The 23,136-nt window shown below is 29.0% G+C and overlaps 2 protein-coding genes across 2 annotated transcripts; one reads left to right on the top strand and one right to left on the bottom strand.

The window, feature by feature from the left end:
- The first annotated feature begins 9,517 nt into the window (after positions 1-9,517).
- LOC124932370 (expansin-A4-like) lies at positions 9,518-10,766 on the top strand. Its single transcript, XM_047472989.1, has 3 exons — positions 9,518-9,737; positions 9,806-10,124; positions 10,236-10,766. Exons 1-3 carry the CDS (start codon positions 9,590-9,592, stop codon positions 10,543-10,545), a joined length of 777 nt encoding a protein of 258 aa, XP_047328945.1. The 5' UTR covers positions 9,518-9,589; the 3' UTR covers positions 10,546-10,766.
- An 8,508-nt stretch (positions 10,767-19,274) lies between these two features.
- LOC124930782 (probable serine/threonine-protein kinase PBL10) lies at positions 19,275-21,299 on the bottom strand. The gene is made up of 7 exons (XM_047471137.1): positions 21,165-21,299; positions 21,020-21,098; positions 20,620-20,939; positions 20,369-20,504; positions 20,153-20,295; positions 19,931-20,054; positions 19,275-19,850 (listed from the first exon to the last, which is right to left on the bottom strand). The coding sequence occupies exons 2-7, from the start codon at positions 21,069-21,071 to the stop codon at positions 19,450-19,452; spliced, it is 1,176 nt and encodes a 391-aa protein (XP_047327093.1). The 5' UTR covers positions 21,072-21,098; positions 21,165-21,299; the 3' UTR covers positions 19,275-19,449.
- Positions 21,300-23,136: the final 1,837 nt, after the last annotated feature.

Genomic DNA, 23,136 nt, shown 5'->3' on the forward strand with positions numbered 1-23,136 from the left:
TACTATGATTTGGCAATTTGTTCATTTCAGCTATTTGTACAACTTCAACGTCTTCTTCCTTCTTTTTTTCGTCTGTTCATTCGTTTCTATTTTTCATTTTTAACTTTTTTTTCTCTTCATTTTAGGAGAAACTTATTTATACAATTGTATCCAAGTCTGTTGAAAAGACTCAAATGTAAAATTCCGAAAAATCCTACATTATCTACTCTTATTTAGACGTGTCCCGAAAATCTCCATGTTTAGGACGATTTTGTTTAGTGATTAAGATTTAGCGATTAGAGTTTTGCGATTGGAGAATAAGGTCCTGAAAATGTTATTCGAAACATAAACGTTCTGAACATGCACAGGACAAAAACATCCCCGAACATGCACATTTTCGAGACGTCTTTGTCCCGAATTTTCAGCACTTTGTATTTGTTATATATTTAGCACGGTTCATTTATTTATTTCAGGACGTTTATACCCGCCCCATAGAGACCAAAAGTTTTCCACAACATTATTTTTGATTAGGACATCGTCGACGAGCCTTTACAATCTTATTCAACGACTATCTAATGAACAAAAAGAGGTCGTGCAAGCCATAGGCTTCAGTGGTCTTCTGTCACTTTGCTTTTCTAAATTCCCTAGTGAACTCTCTCGATACTTCGTCAGGTCATTTGATTGTAGTAGGTATGCGATCATCCTACGGAGTGACGAGGAAATTAAAATAGAAGAAGAGGATGTTCAGTACGTATTGGGCATCCCTAGAGGGGAGATAGAGATTGTAGAATCAGTCGGATGTGAGACCAGGTGCCCGAGTACTATATCAAGTTGATGGAGTGGATGAGTCGATGGGGAATCACACATAACAGTGCGGTCATAAAACGACTGAAATGCCAGAGAAAATCTTGAAGAACATAGCAGCTCACAATAATTTTAAGGTTGACTTTGTACTATAATTTATCAACAACTTTCTCTTGACCTCGCAGAATCAACAGTCTAAGTATAGAGTTAATCTCAAAACAACATTCATTTATATACACTTCTTTTCATTGTTAATAATCCTCAAATCTATTTTGTACCTGCAAGTTTAAAATTCTCAAATCTATTTTTTGATGTTAATAATATCTCAAAGTTTAATTTGTGCCAATTTAAACTTAACGGATTAGTTTATTCTGTGAGAAGTGGAAGAAAAATGAAAAATGACATTTTCATGGATCGCAAACATTTCTCCTATAAGTAATCATTTTTTATTAATACTTTCTTTTGGTGGTTTATTTAAATGTAAATGTTTCTAATATATATATGTTTTTAGTGTGCTACTTGAATAAGATTTGTAACCTTAAACTTCAAATACCTCAAGAACGACGATTTTTTATACTATCATGTTGGAATGACAGTAAGATGAAGAATATGTTGAACAAGGAATTGACACAAGGAGGATTCAGATTTGGAAACGATGTTGAAAGTCTTCTACTTCCATTTCCAAACACCCAATACATGTTGGATGACAAGGAGCCTGAGATGCAAGAGACAGGGGGAGATGACGAGGAGCCTGAGATGCATGAGACAAGGGGAGATGATGGGGTATCTCAACATGAGGCATGGGTATTTTAGGGGGTGCCTCGGCATGAGACAGTGGCTGCCATTGAGATTTTAGCTCCTCGGAAGGCAGCACATCATATTGTAGAGGATGAGATTCAAACATGACAGCTTATTAGTGATGCATTCATGTTGATTGCTACATCTACACAGCCACATGAGTGTTGGAAGGTGTAAGAGAGTTAGCATAAAAAATTGGGACATAAGGTCAATGTATGAATCTTCGATCCAAATGTTATACGATGATATGTGCAAAGACGAATATCTTAGGGATGTCTTCCAAACATTCTTCATAGAGACAACTGAAGTGGTGGTTGAAGAAACGGGACCCCAAGTGATGGTTGAAGCCGTAGAGTTTAAAAACACACTTGAAGTGGTGGTTGGAAAAACGGGACCCCAAGTGGAGATTATAGTACAAAATCATCTACAAATTGTGGTATTTCGTGGTGAAAAGAATAACATAGAAAAAAGGGTCAGGGCAGTAAAAAAATTCTAAGAGAAAGATGAAACTTCCGATAGACCTTAAATCTTCATATATGAAACCAAAACGAAAAAATATTCAACTTACTTTTGACAAAATTAAAGTAGATAACCAAGATAAATCATAGTGGGATTCATTTTTTCAAATGAATCGGAAAGATAACATACTTAAAACTCTTCATAATCATTATAATGTTTTCTTAACTCTTAATAGAATGTGTTTTCTTTATTTTCTTTTCACTAAAGAAGTGATATTCAAGACCTAGCATATCACGGTCACCAGATGACATTTTCTTTCAATAAAAAGTGAATGATATATGGATTTTGGTATTGGGCACACCTTATCAATTTGTAGAATAAAAATCAATCCAAATCCTTCAGGAGAATTTGTTTTATAATAATCTTTTATATAAGCTGTTTTTTTTATATTTGATAATCTTATTATAGCGGTTTATTATCTTTATTTTTTAATCTGATAGTTTTATTGTGATGTTATTTTGCAGGGTGTATATATGAGCCCATATCTTTTTTTTGATGCACTTAATGATGAAATGAGAGTATTCGATATATCATAATAAGGCTTAAAGAATGAGACTTTGCAGATCTTTTAATCAATTTTAAATATTGAGCACTTTTAAATGTTCTGCTTCAATATGGCAAAAAGAAAAATTCAAATCATCGACAACCTTCAATTTCCAGAAGATTCAGAATAGAAAGAAAAATATGTCACAGCTCAACCATTGGTAATAAACTGAATTTTCTCTAAAAGTGTTTATATTTCACATCTATTTTTATATAAACTAGCATGTATTCCGTGCATTTGCACGAGTAATAATATAAAAAATCGTGAAAAAATATTACGGTAAAACTTTTATGGGCGGGTCAACCCACAATCCGACCCAAGTATCCATTTACTCTCACATATATCTAAATTAACCACAACTCTCGACCCGGCAATCCGGACATTTTAAAAATTAAGCATCATTATATATATATATATATATTAGTTAGTTAAAAAGTTGAACTTATATTGTTAAAATGTCACGCGTTTATCAAATTTTGGGTTGAATTTAAAATATAAAGTGTTATTAGCCTAGTTGGTTAAAAGGTTGTACTTGTTTTGTTAGGTTGCAAATTCGAACCATACCTATAACATTTTTAATTTTATTTTTAACCGTTTTAAGTTTATGGACGGGTCAACCCACAATCCGACCCAAATATTCATTTACTCTCACATATATTCAAATTAACCACAGTTCTCGACCCGGAAATCCGGACACTTTAAAAATTAAACATCATTATATATATATATAGATTAGTTAGTTAAAAAGTTAAACTTATATTGTTAAAATGTCACGCGTTTATCAAATTTTGGGTTGAATTTAAAATATAAAGTGTTATTAGCCTAGTTGGTTAAAAGGTTATACTTGTTTCGTTAGGTTTGCAAGTTCAAACCATACCTATAGCATTTTTTATTTTATTTTTAACCGTTTTAAGTTTATGGGCGGGTCAACCCACAATCCGACCCAAGTATCCATTTACTTTCACATATATCCAAATTAACCACAGCTCTCGACCCGGCAATCCGGACACTTTAAAAATTAAGCATCATTATATATATTTTTTTTATTTCATTGGTAAAATAGAAAGTTGCATTCGTGGTTGAGAACTGTCGACTCAGTAATCGCCAATATAATAATTTAATTCTCGTTTAGGATTTTGACATACCCTTGATAAGACATTAAAAATAAAATAGATAAGAATTTAATACATGAGACATCTACAAACTTATACTAGAGATGAAGCAAAAAAGGATTATGGTTTAACCAAAAAAATTAAGCTATAAATTTAACATTTTGATTGTTTTAGAATTCTATTTAATAACTGGTAAGGTTTATTTTTTTTAAGGCCAATGGATTACTTGAGACTTTTAGAATAAAATTTAGTGCGATGATTCTAAGGTCATCTATCAACACAAAGTTCCCGAGGCTTACGGAAAAATATTGTCAAATTCTAAAAGACGAGTTGTTAAACAAAAAAAATATGCAGATGAGTATTATTATAAACAATTGTAACATTATATACACAATTGTAACATTGTAAATAATTTTATATATTATCATTTGATGGAATGTATACTAAAAATTAAGTGTATTTGAATTTAAAAATAAATGTATGTGAAAAAATATGTCAATTTGAACGTTATTTTCCCGAAAATGTTTATGTTCGGGAGATAAACGTCTTGAATATGTGCATTTTCGAGAGAAAATGCAAGTTCAGGACATAATCGTCTTGAACACAAATATTTTTGAGACGTTTATGTCCCGAACTAGCACATTTTCGAGACGTTTTGTCCTGAAAATGCACATGTTCTGGATGTTTATCTCTCGAACACGAACATTTTTTGGACGTTTCTCACAATTTTCTCAATGAAAGATTGTTTCCTCTTAGTTGGAAGTCGACATCGAGTCCTTAATTTGACATGGGAGTGTATCAAAATTCTTGTTGATGGAGATACTTATGTGCCTTTGTCTGAAGATGTTTTTGTGCCTTTGTTCCCATGATTATATTTCATAAACATAAAATATTCCTTGAAGGCTTTTATGTTGTTGATCAAAAGAAGAACAATTTTCTTTAAATTTTGCTCCAATGTGTTGAACTTCTTGTATTAAGGGGGTTAGACTATTGTAAAGTTTTTTTTCTTCCACAGACATATATGAATCATAAATGTTCATGATAATTTGATACTCAAACTTAATATTACGTCATCGGTCCATGATATAACACATTGGTACCTCATTTTTTTTCAACACAGTCATGATATGCCTACATAAAATATCTTTGAACTCAAACATTCGACATTAACATTTAACATTATAATCCAGTTCGGTATAGTGCACTTTGTAATAAATATTTTTTAAATGTGCATATTCGAGACATTTCAGGACATTTTTACCAACTCTAACTAAAAATCTCTCAAAACATTTACACCAGATTCCAACATTTATGTGAATATTTGTACATTTGCACTAGCTCCCAACAAATATCTCTTACATCATCAAGTTTCGTCTCGAAAAATTAATGCATTCCAATTCACACAAGAGGAATTCCCAAATATGTATTTTTTTTTTAATTTGTACCTCACCTACATTAAAATAAATAAATAATTAAAAAAAAATCAGTTATAATATAAATCCGCCTGGCATAACTTTGACCCAATATTTTGATAAAAAAAAAAGAATTATACATTAAATGATAATTTATCTCACTCTTTGGCTAAAATTATAGTAAAATCAAACAAGCAATAAATAAATTGATGCAGTTGTAACTAAGCGTGTTTTCGATTGAGATTGATATATATTTTCAATGAAATTTTGTTCCCAATAATGTAAATAAATTGTATTGATTTTTGAAAAATTCTTTTTAACTTGAAAGAATATATAAAGACTATTTTAGAAGTTTGAAATTTAATTATATACCCATGCCACGAATTGAATAGTAACGCACCTATGTTTTGACTTTTGACCACCACAATATAATCAATTATAAGCATCAAAAGCCAATTTCTTTACGCGAATTAATCGAGATGGGAACATAGGAAGAGGATTCATACTCTTGCAGAGAAAACACCAATTGGTGGAAGTGAATTATTTGACTCTATGTTATTTTCATCCTAATAATAATAATAATAATGTTCTAAATAACATGTTTATATATAATAAAAAACTGCCCAATCAAAGAATAAAAATTAATTTTCTATTATAAGGTACCCTTTTGCATGTGTTTTGGTTCTAATGCTAATTATTTTGTCTATGCTATTTATGGTTACATTTTGACACATGTCAAGGGTCTCAATTTATGTTTGGAGTGTCGAGGACCACCTATAGAATTTTCGAGAAAATTGTGTCATGAAAGCAACTTATCGAATATTACAAGTAAAAAGTACATTAAGGTTACGTAATGATCGCGAGAACGTGGTGTCATATGAACTAACTCTTGTTTCATTACGAGAGTTATGACTAAGATCAATTTAAGTGTCATTTTCCACCTAAAAACGTGAGATCAAAGTGAAGTGGTTTGGAAGGGAAACCGGTGAGCAGCAATTTGAGTAAACAAATAAATAGGATCAAGATTCACCCGACTTCAAACTCTAACTCCCTGCTCTATATTATACGATTTATCCCATTTATTTTAATTATAATACAAAATTATTATATATTTTGAATATAATAATCAGTTAGATAAAAAAATAATTGTGCATGTATCAATACGACTTGTATGGATCCCCTAACCTAACTATTTGATTGTTTCTGTCCGACTCTATCCGGTTTCAATACAATCCATTATCCATAGTTTTACTTGATTGAAAAATACTATAAAATATATATAGAAAAATAAAATAAATTAATTTTTAAGAACCTGCTAGCTAGAGTAAAGTTGTAGATTCCCTTACTCTGATATTGACAACTAAAGCAATTTTGACTCTTTTTATTTTTGAAACTTGAATGCCTCTATATTATCCATGTAAATATTAAATATCATATTTTATCTAACTAGAATTTAGCCCGTGCATTTGCACGAGTAATAATATAAAAAACCGTGAAAAAAAATTATGGATAACATTTTTAATTTTATTTTTAACCGTTTTAAGTTTATGAGTGGGTCAACCCACAATCCGACCCAAATATCCATTTACTCAACATCATTATATATATAGATTAGTTAGTTAAAAAGTTGAACTTATATTAATATTAAAATGTCCCGCGTTTATCAAATTTCGTGTTGAATTTAAAATATAAAGTCTTTGTAGCCTAGTTGGTTAAAGAGTTGTACTTGTTTTGTTAGGTTGCAAGTTCGGAACATACCTCTAGCATTTTTAATTTTATTTTTAACCGTTTTAAATTTAAAGGCGGGTTAACCCACAATCCGACTCAAGTATCCAAATTAACCACAGCTCTCGACCCGACAATCCGGACACTTTAAAAATTAAGCATCATTATATATATATTAGTTAGTTAAAAAGTTGAACTTATATTAATATTAAAACGTCCCGCGTTTATCAAATTTGGTATTGAATTTAAAATATAAAGTCTTTGTAGCCTAGTTGGTTAAAGAGTTGTACTTGTTTTTGTTAGGTTTCAAGTTCGAAACATACCTCTAACATTTTTAATTTTATTTTTAACCGTTTTAAATTTAAAGGCGGGTCAACCCACAATCCGACCCAAGTATCCAAATTAACCACAGCTCTCGACCCGGCAATCCAGACACTTTAAAAATTAAGCATCATTATATATATATATATATTAGTTAGTTAAAAAGTTGAACTTATATTAATATTAAAACGTCACGCGTTTATTAAATTTGGTGTTGAATTTAAAATATAAAGTCTTTGTAGCCTAGTTGGTTAAAAAGTTGTGTTTGTTTTGTTAGGTTGCAAGTTCGAAACATACCTTTAGCATTTTTAATTTTATTTTTAACTGTTTTAAATTTAAAGGCGGGTCAACCCACAATCCGACCCAAGTATCCAAATATACACAGCTCTCGACCCGACAATCCGGACACTTTAAAAATTAAGCATCATTATATATAGATAGATTATATAGTTAGTTTACCCATCAAACAAAACTTTACCATTTATTTAAATTTTAAAATATCATCAACACTAAATATATATATATATATAATTAATTATTAATTTGTAATTTTTATTTATTTGAGAAGGCCTTTAGTTAGGTTCATGACCTAAGATTCCTGCTAACATTTTAAATTAAATAAAAAAATAATATAACCATTAGTCATGCTACACTTCAAAATTAAGAATTTATGATAGTTAAACATATCTTTATTCTTTTAAAAAACAAGTTTTGTTACTTAAATTAGCTTAACTTTGATTTATTTATGCATTAATAATTACTAATATTTATTATAATTTATGCATTTGTTTTTATATATTTTTATAGAAATAATTTATTGTTGTAAAATATCAATAAAATAAAATAGTTGGTAATATTTTGACATTGGTACATATTTTTTTTTTAATAACTAATATTGTTAGTTAAACAGAGTGATCATATTATTTAAAATATATATTTTGTTAAATAAAAAGTTGAAATATATATATATATATATATATATATATATATATATATAGCTGAGGTTTTAAATTTTAAAATTAATAAAAAAATATTTTCTTATTTAACTAAGAATTAATACTTAGAAAGAAAATATCAATTAAATGTTTACTAATAATTTAAACCAGCCTATGTATTACACACAAAAATATATTATATTTTAAAATAAAACTTTAGTTAACTTAGATTGAGTGTACATACTACATACTACATACTAATAATTTAAGAAGGGAAGGTGATATTGCATTAACTAATAAAATAAATAAGTTATAATAACAATAATGTACACATGTCAGTATAACCTAATAATAAACATAAAATATTTGATGATGATAGAAGAGCCATTATATATGTATTATTAATATATTAGTTTATAAAACTCCTCTTTTATCTTTCTAGAAAAAACTTAAAATAAATAAATTAAAAAGTAATATTTATATTTAGTTCCAATAAGATTTCATTATTATTGAAAGAAAAAAAAAATAGGAGAGAGTCTGTTTTTCTTTTTCATTTATTATATTTTAGTTAGTGTTAATATTATATTTAGTGTTAAAAAAAAAGATTTCGAATATTTTTATACTTTGATTACATGATGTTTATATTTTTTTAATCAGGTTGGTGATCATTGATCGATTTTGTATTTATCTCCCCTTTTGAGCAAATAGATTGTATTATCAAATCTTAAGTTATTTTTTTTATTTTTTGAATAAATAATTTTTGAAATTTATTTTTATTCTAAAAATTCTTTAAATGTATTCTCTAATAATTTCAATGAGTTTTTCACTTTTTACTTTATTTACTTTATTTATAAATGATCCATTATTATTTTACCGAACAATTTTTCAACTTGTTTATCAACACTTGAGAAAAGATAAATTTCACTGCCGCTTATAATTTTTTTGGTAAATATTATTTCAACATTAATTAGTTTATTTTCCTTTATCCCTTGCGGTTATGTAACTCGAATTAGTTCAGTTTTGGAGTATTTTGAAAAACTTATAATATGATTATTGGACGATTTCTATTAAAAATTTTTTTTTTTTTTTTGTAAATTGAATTATTTCACTCCTGTTATATTTTATTATTTATAAATTAATGTTTTATTTATAATTTCTTATTTGATTTAATGAGAATTAATTAATTATTAAACTTATATATTATTATTATTTAAAATAATGTGGTTAAAGAAAAAAAAATAGAAGTAATTAATGAAGACAAATAAAAATAAAAAAAGTAAGAAAATTACATTGTAATAATGGTAGGCCACATCTCATGTGATTATTACCCCAAATTCGGCTTCCCTCCATAAATATGTTACCTTCCTCCCACTTTCTTATTCGTCCCCAACTTACCATATCTCCTCTCTACTCTCTAAGTGAGTGTTCTAATCTAATCCAATGGCACTCTGCATCCCAGCAACCCTACTCTTTCTTCTAACCCTAGCCGCCGCCGTTGATGCTCACATCCCCGGCGTATTCACCGCCGGATCCTGGCAAAACGCCCACGCCACCTTCTACGGCGGCAGCGACGCCTCCGGTACTATGGGTAAGTCTATTTCCCATCCATCCAAAATCACTTCAAATTCATTATAACATGTCATTTCTCATTATCAGGCGGAGCTTGCGGTTATGGTAACTTATACAGCCAGGGTTACGGCGTTGACACGGCAGCCCTAAGTACAGCTCTATTCAACGAAGGTCTGAGTTGCGGCGCTTGTTTTGAAATAAAATGCGATAACGACGGAAAATGGTGCCTCCCCGGAAACCCTTCAATTCTTATCACCGCAACAAATTTCTGCCCACCCAACTTCGCTCTCCCGTCAGATAACGGTGGCTGGTGTAACCCACCTCGTACCCATTTCGATCTAGCCATGCCCATGTTCCTTAAAATCGCCGAATACAAAGCCGGCATAGTCCCGGTGAATTACCGTCGGTAAATAACTCTTTAATTGTGTTTTTTAGTGTAAGGGTATTTTCGACAATTAATGTTAAGGACATGTTTGATGTTTAATGTTTGATGTTTGGTTAATTTATATAAATATAGGGTGGCATGTAGAAAATCCGGAGGGATAAGGTTTACAATCAACGGTTCAAAATTCTTCAACTTGGTTTTGATAAGCAACGTGGCAGGAGCAGGAGACATCGTGAAAGTGAGTATAAAAGGAAGTAATACTCAGTGGATGACTATGAGTAGGAATTGGGGGCAGAATTGGCAATCTAATGTTGTTCTTGTCGGTCAAGCGATCTCTTTCCGCGTTACGGGCAGCGATCGCCGCACCTCCACGTCTATGAATATCGCGCCTTCTAATTGGCGTTTTGGACAAACATTTACCGGGAAGAACTTTCGTGTCTGATGAAACAATTAATGACCTAATATTTTATTATTATTATTATTAATATTATATGATTTTATTTAATTAATATCCGCCCTAGAGGTTTCTCCATTTTCTTTGAGAAAGCTTTGAAGGTGGCGGGTATAGTCCGTCCTAGGGAAGGGATGAGATGAGAATCTTATTAGTAAAAACCATAGATTCTGGATAAGGTTTTATTTTTAAGGGATAGTTTGATTAAGCTTGTATGCTTACAGCTTAAACATTATGATGATGATGATACTATTTACCATATTCGAAATAGATAATTTGAATATGATGGTTTAATCTATCTTTCTTATTTATTTTAATTTATTTTCTTATTCATTATCTAAAAACGGTATTCTTTAACATTAATGATTGTAAAAATTTAGTAACAATTTCTTTAAGCAATCTACTTCAACCAACATATTATTACAAATGTGCAATCAAAATTAAAAGTGTATGTAAATAACTCACTATTATTTTTTTTTTATCAAAGTTTGATCCTCGGTTTAATGACTTTACTTGTATTGGATATAGAAGATTAAATATTATGAATAATTCGTTTCATAATAGAGTTTAATTTTGGTGAGACGCACTCCGTCTTGTTTAAAAGTTAAAGATTTAATCCAAAATTTCATTTTTTGGATAGAACATTATTCATAATGGAATTCTTAGGATGATATGTGCATTAAAAATGTTTTATCGTGGTTAGTCAATGTCGTATTTGTCACGAGATTGATGTCACTAATTATGACATACATACATGTACGGGTTACCATTCAAATTATTTTTTTTTATGGACAATGAAGAGAAATCGTTAAACATTTTACGTCGTCTAATGAGTATCATTTATAATGCTACTATGACGCTTTATGATATTCGTTTAGAAAAGTCGGTAGAGTTCGTCGGGGAGCGAATCGTTATTTTCAAAGATTACGAGTTCAATAACATATTAAGTAGCATTTTTTTAATATCATTTTTTGTCGTTATGTTTAAACAATTTTTATCATTTTTAATATAGTTTGACATTTAAAAAAAAATTATGTTATATTTAAAAAAATATAAACTTGTTTATTTTAGTGCCCTTACAAGCTTTTTATTTATTTATTTAAATTATCATCATAAATTTAGTATATGATTTTAATAATAAAGTTCAATTATACTATTTTGTATACTTGTCGAAAAACTTAATTATTATATATATATAACAATTTAATTTATGAATTAAAATATTTTTAATCTATTTTTATAAAATTTAAAATTAAAGAATAATATTATAATTATTAAACAAATTAAAAACCCATAACTTGTTTATTATGTAAATAATTTAAAAAATAACTGAATACAAAATTCAAATAATCGCAAGCATCAAACAAGGTCTTGAGTCAGAGAGTAACATGCAAGCACAATGGACATTGGCATTTTAAATTTGAAGCATTGGAAAAGGGCGGCGGCTGCTAGTAAAGTAAATAGATCTTTATTCAGATTCATGATAGTAACAGTACTATTCAAAAAAAAACATATTTTAATAATTCTATCTCTTTGTATTTTATCTAAAATCTAAAATAACAGGATTTCAATCGAGGTCTAGTTAGAGATGGTTTGATTTTGTTATTTTGAAAATTTTATTATGTGAAGGTTATATTTTCAATTCTAAAATTATTTTTTATTACATCAAATTGCGACATGTCATTCCTTATCTCGGTTCCCTAACGAATATTATAGTTGAAAAGAAATAGTAAATAAAAAAAGTGAACAAGTTCCAAGCATAAATAGAACAAATTACTGCCACTAGTAGTTGAAGACTAGGCAATGAATTTATCATCTTGGCTAATGCGCTTCCAATGCTTTACAAATATTCTTCCATCCACTTTATTATCATTTTGTTTTTTTAATTATTACATAGTTAAATTTATATAAATTAAATCAAACAAGATAATATTTTGTTTTATTTTTCTAAATTGTATGCTTCAAGTTTAAAGATAAAATGGAGAAAGTTTGGAAAAAGGTGAAAATGAAAGAAATTGGTATATATGCAATATTCTCTTGCCGCCTCCTTATCTTCATCATATTTATATATTATTGTTTTTTTTTTGAAATTTTATTGAAAAGAATATCGTTAAAGATGAAAATATAGATTATTTAATTTTTAATTGGTTGAGTTATTATAATATAAATTTATAATAAATTTTAATTTAATAAAATTAAAGTAAGGATATTTGAATGCATATAGTTTAAGTGACAACAATTTTGTTTAATTAATAAATCAATATCATATATTTTTCACTAACAATTTTTAAGTTAAAATTTAGCTCATATGTTCTTAATTTCAAAAAGATAAAATAAGATATTAAATTATTAAAAAATAGATAAGAAGTAAGAAGATTTTGGTAAAAAAATAAAATATTAATCCAATATAGAGTCCTAAGGGTTAGTTTGATTTTCAACTTATATTTTGACTTTCTTAAATTCTTGATGTATATTTTCAACTTACAGGGTTATTAACTTACTATTTTTTTTATCAATAAATATATTTTTGTTCAAAAAATCTGTAAAAATTCAGAAAAATTCCCAAGATCAAACAAACTATAAGTGAGGATTAAAAATTTATAAAAATATTATTTTCTATTTATAACCAATTAAAAGAACACGGCTGGCAAATTCAAAGATTGAGTGCATCATTAATATTTCATCTTCTAGTCCTTTTCTACATTCAATTTGTTAGGTCTGTATTTTATAATTATTATTTGTACTATATATGAATTCAAAATCTTGTATGATTGGAGTTGACGGTCTGGGTAAGTCACGGAAAATACCTCAAGTTAGGGTAGGCCTTTAAATAAAGTATATAAAATATTTATAATTTTTTAAACATAAAATATTGTATAGTTGAATATATAAATTTTGAATTTTAATTAAGTTATAAGTTTAATTCTCACTAAAAATAATATATTTTTATCAATAAAAAATGAACATTTTTTTTTCTACCGGGGTTAGGGCAGCTCAAAATTCGGGGCCTCTGGTTGTAATCTCCTCTTCTAGTTTCACGGCAAAAAAATGGATATCATAGCCTCGTAGACAGGGGCGGAGCTAGGATGAAAAATTACATGGGGCTGATTCCAAACTTGCATCTCAGATTTAACTTTCTATGCTCCGTTTTTTTTCAATAAAATTTTCACGATTATTAGAAGATGGAGACTCGTCATGCCCTCTCAATGTACACGCTTACAAAGTGAGCCACCGAGTGCTTTCAATAGTTGTTGTAAGCCGTAATTTGTTATTTTATTTTTAATCTGAAGACTGTGCATTCAGTACTTTGTCAATATGACAAGGATATTCATTAGATTATCAAGATATTCAACTGCCCTATTATGTGGTGAAATATTACATCATATATGCATAACAAAAGAGTATATATCCGCATCATTAACTCACTTTTAATATTTGAATTCATCTATTGTAAATGTAGGTTTTAGGGTTGCTTATGTTCAAACAAGAAACATGAGAAACAAAAAGCAACATCTTTCAAAGTAAAGTATTCTAACCAAGTAAATTTCTTAAACCAATATTTTGAACCGTCGATTTTGATTTCCAAATTTGGTCAACGGGTACTCATCCTTAATAGGTTGATATGACCTCATCTTGATATAAGCTCGTCTAATTTCATCCTTTTGATTAAAATGATATTTTCATATCGGAATACGTGATGCTGGATCAAGTTTAAGAGAACTTACATCAACATCAATTTTAGGAGATTTGTTAAGTTCTTGAGAAGGGATATCAAATTCTTTATTTAAATACCGAACAAACCAATGTAACTATTTTAACTTGTTTATTAATATTAATCTATATTTTCTTATAAAATTTTGAAATAGTTTAAAATTAAGAAATATAAAACACTATTATTATTTTAATTTTTATATTTTACCCATATTAATAATTTGTATTATTAATTATATTGAAAAAAAATAAAAAAAATAATGTATAATTATTATATAAATATAATTTTAAAATAAATAATATTATTATATGATTTATATTAGAAAATATTGTTAGTATAAAATAAAATATTAATAATTATTATTTTAATAAAATTAAAATAATATAATTCTAATTTTAAAATAAATAATATTATTATATGATTTATATTAGAAAATATTGTTAGTATAAAATAAAATATTAATAATTATTATTTTAATAAAATTAAAATAATATAATTAAGAATTAGTTTCAAAATATAATATTAAAAGTGTGAGGCAGGGTTTGACCACCCGACCTTATCTTTCCTCTACCGAGAAAGGTTCATTCCGAGTCACAAGATAAATCTCTCTTTATCATTATTTCGTTATGGTAATGCAATGCAAGAGGTTGGAAATCAGGTTCTTTCTGATGATGAAAAACGTGATCTTGATGCATTGATCAAAACAATCTCCAATGCGGTTGAGATGTACACCACCTCAGTAGAGATTGGTTTAGGCCTTCATTATCTGATCCGTATGCTCAAGATGGGCCAACTCCGCTCTTGGGAGCTTCGTGGCCGCAACAAAAACATCCCCCTCCTACAAGGAAATCGTGGAGACGCAGACTTATTTTGAAATAACTGGAGCTTTGGCCTATGTTGGAGTATGTGGAGAAGCGCCTTCTTACATACTTAGCCAAATGAGCTAATAGTCCTATATCAAACATATATATAAAATGTTTTAGTTTAATATTTTAATTTAGGTGGGGCTGGAGCCCACCCTAGCCCATGTGTGGCTCCGCCCCTGCTCGTAGAAGTCTTGGGTTCGAGTTTGTCAAACGACAAGTTTCGTTCGCGCGAGTAATTAGTTAAGTGTGTTTGCGAGTTATGTACTTAACCCGCGTAGATTAATCGCATTCTAAAAGAGACGCGATAAATTTGAAATCTTGGATGATTGAAGTTCGGTTATAATCACCTCTTTTAGTCTAACGGCAAAAAAATGTGAATATCATAGCCTCATAGAGGTCCTGGGTTAAAGACCGTCAAGCGTCAAGTTTTACTTGCCTGATTAATTGATTAAGTGTATTTGCGTGTGTTTAACCCGTTGAATTAATCGTATTTCAAAAAATAACGTGAAACTCAGCGTTAAAAAATGTTTCATTGATTGAACCTAGTGACAAGTTTAATCATTAGATTATAATGTAATCTGTAAAGTATTATTTATTTTGTACTCGGTAATTATTTAACGATAAAATAAAAAATAATGAAAGGAAAGAAAAAATTGACAGGATGGTTTGTTTTAAAGTAGCCTATTTTTAACTATTTTTTTTTCTTTTTTTATTTACTATCAACCCATTTCCTCCCAAAAGAGCAAGCCCATAAACCAAACTGGCCCATTAGTTAATATTAAAGTCCTACTTCCTCAAATTGTTAAGCAATTGACTAGGTTAAATGATAATATATTTTTTGTAAACTCTTTTCAATACAAATTAAACATGAAACTTTATAATAATAAATCTATTAGTTCTAAAAAAAATTGTAACTAACATAATGTTTCTATAATCGATTATGAATAAGTAAATAATATTCTTTTTAATAATAAAATATTTGACAAGAATTCTTGAGAAATAATATCCTACAAAAAGAAAAAGAAAAAAATGAATCCTACAAAAGGAAATAAGAACAAATAGTAGAAAATATATCATAATTACAGAAAAATAAATCTATTAGTTCTAAGATTTTTATAACTAACAAATCATACATGTAATTATTAAATAAATGATCTTAATACTAAGATATATTTATAATTTAAGAAGAATTAATTTACATCTAGAAACTTATCTTAGGGTGTGACGATGAATGATACATAAACAGTAATTTCACCAATATATGTCAAATTTGGCGACACAACCCTGTATTTTTGAGCTCGAAGTTCTTCCTTTCCCTTCTCAACCCCGATTGAAAGAACATCTTTCACGTAGATTCTGCAATAAAATTAATTGCTTAATTGAGACACATTTATGCTAATGAAAAATACAATTAGATTTTCGTCTCACTTTGTTTCACCAATGATGTGTTCTTGGGAGAGCCTATGATTGTCAACAATCTTCAGGTTGATTATGTACGTCTGGTCTTGATTTTCCATGTATTCTACATCTTCAAATGTAAACTTCTCATTCCATACTAATTTATTTCTTTTTCCTGCAATATATTAAGATTAATTATGCTAGAGAATATATGTTTTGAATTTCTTACAAATTAAATAGCATTCAATTTTCTATAATAAAAAATCAACATCTATATTCCAAAACACAACAATATTGTTTTTATCTGTGATAATATGCACTGCACTAAATGAGTATTTAGCGACAGATTTGGTAATTACTAAGACTACAAATTCTAGCTTAATTAGTAACACTTTTAGAGATGAAATATAATTTTGTAACTTTAATTTGCAATGAATCTTGAAAAAGTTACAAAAGGCACTGTAAAAATAGGACAAATTGAAATTAAAACCTTGATAAGTTGCAACCGAAGATGAGCAGTTTCGGTTTAAAAAGCTGATCAGAATATAAGGACGACGTAACTTCCACTTAAGACAAGATAAGCAGCCTGAAATGAAATTGATTAACTAGAGATTAATTGGCTTTATCACTTTAATAACTAGAAAATAACCATCTCTAATAAAAATAAATAGGAGCTTCGAACAATGTATAGCCACAGTATTAAAAAACTGTCGCTAACGAGCACAATTGTCGATGTTTGATTTCCTTCATGTAAATAGAATTGACGAGGTTTTTTACTGTCATTATTTAATGTTCAGACCAATAAACGCTATTATGTACCCTCTCGTGAGGCTTCGACAATATGTGTTTATGGTATGATGTTGCATCGTGATCATTAACAACGAAAAATAAGGCTTAACGAAGATTTTAGAAAACACGTAAAAGGTAATTACAAGAAAAAAGAGAGATAGATGAGGGTACCAAAGGGTTGTTCCTTGTCTTTGATTCCATAGGCATCAACCACACAAATCTCGAGTTTTCCTTTCACCATATTTCTCATGAACTGGAAGAGGGAAATTAATTATGTGAAGTTATTAAGTAATATATAAACAATTATAATCTTAATCTTAGTTAACTTGTTGATGATAATTAATTCATGCATGCAGCTGTGCAAACGCGTTTCAAGGGATTAATTGTTTACGTTAGGTTGTTTTTTATAGTCTATACTAAACATGTATTTTATTTATTTTTAAACTTTTTTTTGTGACCCGAATTTTGTGACTTGGGCTAGCATATTTGACAATTGGGTAACTTAAGAGATTTTATTTTAAAGTTGAATATATATATATATATATATATATTTATTGTGTTTTTAAGGAAAAAAATTGAGATACATAAAATTGTAGCTTTAAAAATTATAATGAAAAAATAATATAATATAGTTTTTGATTTTAAAGAGTTTTGGGTCTATAAAATGACAATGACAATACGTCAACGGAGAATGAATTTAATATCACATACCGCTCCGTTTATATTGTGATTGGGAATTCCCTTGGAAAACATCATGGTTAGATGAATCTCTCCAAAAATCTTCACGAACGGTTTATATTATAAATAACAAAAACAATATTATTTAAGTAAAATAATTTATAATTTATAATATAAATAGTCTAATATGTCCAAGGTGTATATACTTTAAAGTTTTTTTAAAACGATGAGTTTCGTTTCTTATTTAGAGTGTGACTAGTTCTCATAAGTTAAACATATAACCCGCAAACATACTTAACTATTTAACTAGGCGCATAACTTACTGTCTAACGAGCTCGAATTCAGGACCTCAGGGTTGCTGAGAATAAGACCGACCCTGAGAATTTGGGATCCTAAAATAGTATTTTTTTTTTTAATTTTAATAATATAAAATGAGATATAAATGGTTAATATATTATAATACGAAAATAAGAGATTAAAGATGAGATAAAAAAAAAAGTAATACTTATATAATATATATTTAATATTAAAGGAGAAAAAAAAGAAAAAAAAATAAGATTATTAATATAATACTATTAAATATTAAAAAATTGGGCCTTATAAAAATGGGGCCTATGCAACTACATAATTTGTGTTGAATTTAATTTTTTGGTGTGAAAAAAAAAATAAAGTTGTTCTTATTTTTTTTACAAAATATGTTTGAATAATAATTTTGTACTAGTTGATCAAGTTTTATATTAACATATATTATGGCCATGATTCTTTTTTGTTTTTAGTTTGGGTGTGGTGAGAAAAGTGGTATAGCCCATTATCAATCAACTACTAATCAAACCCGAAAAAACTTGCTCATCGCCAATCCTAGGTTCTTTGTTACAAAGGTTACGAGGTTGACTCAACACATAATGAGATGGTACTCAACACATAATGAGAGGGTACATTTTTCTTTCTTTTTTGTGTGCCCGTGGGGAGGGGTACCCTAGAAGGTTGACTAGTTCATCCCCAATTGACTTAAGAAAATTACTTAAAACATGACAATTCGGATAGAGTGCATCAACACAATCTCAATATCATGTATTGGAGTCTTTTTCACTCCCAAATTATTAAAAAAAAATGAATTTAGAAGGAAAATTCAAATTTCAAAACTTGGTAGGGAAATCAATATTTTGTTTCGTTGAAGAAACCATTAGAAGGGAGTATACAATAAGCTTCCATTTTTCCCAGTAAATATTAAGTCATATTCAACTTTCAAGACTTAAGACTTAGACAAGTATTCTTCATCTATAACGTAAGAAATACGAGATTTATATTTACAGATATGGAAACTTAAAACACAAACAAACTACAACATATTTGTTTTCTTAATAATGGGTTTTCATCAAAAGTCCCATTTATAATTATATTCAAAATTCAAAAAAATCATAAGAACATTGATGTTCTTCAATGTTAAAATTATCAAGTATATAGAGATGCACTATTTTTAAACGATTTATGCACATTAGTGCTACTGATTTTATTTTCGTTTAGTTTGCTCTTGACTGAAACTTTCTTCCTTTCCTGAATTCGCTCGAGGGCAACCACCACCTCATCCATACTCGGTCTCGACTTGGGCGCCAGAGATAGACACCTAAGGGCAAGGTTAGCCGCCTTTACTGCCTGTCCTATCGAATATTGTCCCTCAAGACGCCTATCAAATATATGAAAGATCCTCTTCTTGTTCATCAAATGCGGTTGAGCCCAACTCACCAAGCTTTGCTCTCCAATTGGCCTACTCTTGTCAATTGCCTTTTTGCTAGTTAACATTTCTAGGAATACTACCCCGAAACTATATACATCACTCTTCGTCGTAAGATGCCCTTTCCAAGTCCCAACACAACAAAATCAACAAACCGAGCTGAACTGAAAAGGAATTGAGAACACAAGAAGGGACTATTACCTGTGGAAATGTATTCAGGAGCTGCATAACCCATTGTCCCCATGACTCTAGTAGAGACATAGCTCTTATCATCTGTAGGACCATCCCTAGCCAGCCCAAAATCCGAAAGCTTTGCATTGTAGTCCTATAACCGACGAAATTCAATACTATTATTATCAGCAAGTTTAATAAGATTGAAAATAAAAAAAGTTAACAGAGTTGTCATCTCAGCATACAACATACTGAATCAAGCAAGATATTTGAAGTTTTGAAATCTCGATATATAACTTTAGCCTCTTCACTATGAAGAAATGCGAGCCCCTTTGCAGCTCCAAGAGCAACCTTCATTCGAAGACTCCAAGAGAGTGGCTGGAAGTAAGATCCTCCTGTTTCCCCATTATCATTAGATTAACTCAAAACTTAACATGGATTCAATATAAAGAAAGAAAGAAAATTCACTTCTAAATAAATGATTCTCCATGCTTCCTCTTGCCATGAATTCATATACCAATAGTCTATGATCATTCTCTAAGCAATAACCAACCAGTTTCACAAGATTAGGATGTTTCAATTGACCAAGATAGTTTATTTCAGCCTGCAAATCTCATCAAATAACAGTTCTAAGATTAGGAAATGAACCACCACCCCCCTTCTGATTTTAACACAAGAAAATGAAAAAAAAAGACAAAAACTGTATAATCTGCACACACCAACCACTCCTTATGCCCTTGAAGACCTTCTTGGTTAAGCTTTTTAACAGCAATGGCTAACCCAGAACCGGGTGTTGCAGCCAACTGTAAATGCTCATCAATCCAACCCTTGAAAACCGATCCAAATCCTCCTTCACCCACCACACTATCAGGACGGAAGTTTCTAGTGGCGTTTCTTAGTTCATCGAATGTGAATTTCTTCAAGTTAGAAGACAGCAATATCTCACCCTCACTCTTAGGATGAGTGATTGAACCAGAAGAAGTAGTACTCGAATTACTATCGCTTCTCACATTCTTCCTTTTTCTCTTTGAAATTGACCCTAAAACAATAAAAAATTGATCTTTCACAAAGAAGAGAAATAGAAAACATGACAGCAAATTGGAAGTGAAGGATTCAAACCTGTCTGAAATGGTTTCTGGGTTTCGTATAGATCGCTTAAGCAAGCACCCATGACATGAGAACATAAATTGTTTTTCTCCTGTTGATTAAAACAGACAATAAAAATAAGAAATTGCAGATCCAATGTGAAAGGAAAGTATCTTACTGTTAAATAGTCTATGGTCTTCTTCTTCTTCTTCTCAATGGTAGATTTGTGGGTTGATTACGTGAAGCAAGAAGAAATCCGGTGAATCCAATTTGATTTAAATGAAACAGTTGTGATATTCTCTTTTGGAATGAAACCCTTTTAGGATTTCTCTCGATCTTCCCTGTTGGAAGCGCTCGATGGTTGACTTGATTTTAACTTTCTTCTCAAACGTTCATAAATTTCCATTACAAAATCAAACTAAACCTTGTTTGATTTGTTTTGTTGACCAGTTTTAAGAAAAATAAAATCTTTTTATTGTTTAAAAATTAATAAGTTAATTCAAATGAAAAAGTCTACATGATTTCTAATTGATTGGGAGACATGGTAAATTTCTAAATTCAATGAAAAGAAATTTAGTTTTTTTTTAAAAAAAAATTCAAAGTCATTTATTTTTATTATGCATAATATTATATTGTTTGATTGGATAATTGACTGTTAAATTATCTGTTATAATAAATTGTATTTTTTTTTGTTAAAAATCAAAATTAATCATTTTTATTAAAACAATTGATTAAATTTTTGTATAGTTTAAATAAAGTTTTATTAAACTTTTATTATATTATCTTAAATTATATCAAATGAAATCGAATAATATTTTGGTAATTTGTAGAAGTGATTGTGATGGTGACAATAACACCATACAATTTCAATAATCTGCATAAAAATTTAAACAACAATTTCTTGTATTTTTTTAATATAAAATATTACCATTAAGTTTTAATTAGTTTTTTTTAGTTAACATTGTTTTTTGGTAAAGGTTTGTAGACTGTTTGATGTTGCATACATGGATATTTGATATTATTTTTTAAATAATGGTATTTTTTATATTATCATTAAACTATCAATTACAATAAATAATTTTACTTTATTTTTTTATAGTTAATTTATTAATATTAAGAAAATTTTATTTTTAAAACGGTTCATATATATTAAAAATGATAAAAATCGTTTAAATATAACAACAAAACATGATATGAAAAAAAATGTTATTTAATAGGATATTGAGCTCGTAAATCCTCATTAAGAACGACTAACTTCCGGATAGAATCTAAAAAAAATGTCGTAATAATATTATTGTGAATGATACACATCGGACGAACGATCATTTAAAAAATTCAGTAATTTCTCTTAATTAAATAGTCCACCAAAACATAATTGGGTTGTTAATCCAAATATGTAGGTCTACATATTAATCGCATCAATCCAAACTTCTCAGAAACTACCTAAAAACTCTGACATCATCTAATGAATCACATTAATACTCTACAAAGACTCCATAAATTAGTCACCTCTCGACAATACAAAAAAGTAACTGAGTTGCCAATTTAACATTATTGTGACACATACGACTAACCATAATACACTATTTTTTCATTCACGTATCATCCGTAAAAATTCTACTATGAATAATGCTCCATAAAAAAATGAGATCTTGAATGAAATATTTGACTCCCAAATTTTGTCCCAACAAAATTATATTGATTAATCTTAGCGAACAAATTATAACAATTTCTCACCGATCATTTATGACTAAAGAGTAAAGTTTCAATGATCATTTATGACTGATTCTTATGATTGTATCATCTATGTTACAAATCTTGAAGCTTGATGTTGGATGATTTCTTTCTTTAAATGCTAACTATGACCGAGTGAGACAATAAGGAAGCAATATAGATATCTAAGGAATGGGAAGATGATTGGGAAGTTGATGATGTGAATGACAATTCCTCTCTAGCTGAGGAGAGAACTAGAGAATACCAATGTAGAGAAGAAGTGAGGGGGTTAGGAAGGTCAGTCTTTGTAACCGATTAGTTAAAGTTCAATCAGTATTTTTTATACCGATTGGTCACTAGTAAAAAAAGTCCAATTAACTAGAAAACATAGCGATTGGTCTAAAGACCAATCGCCATTAACAAAGTAGTGGCGATTA

The sequence above is a fragment of the Impatiens glandulifera genome, chromosome 3 (assembly GCF_907164915.1).
Source record: "Impatiens glandulifera chromosome 3, dImpGla2.1, whole genome shotgun sequence".
NCBI lineage: Eukaryota > Viridiplantae > Streptophyta > Magnoliopsida > Ericales > Balsaminaceae > Impatiens > Impatiens glandulifera.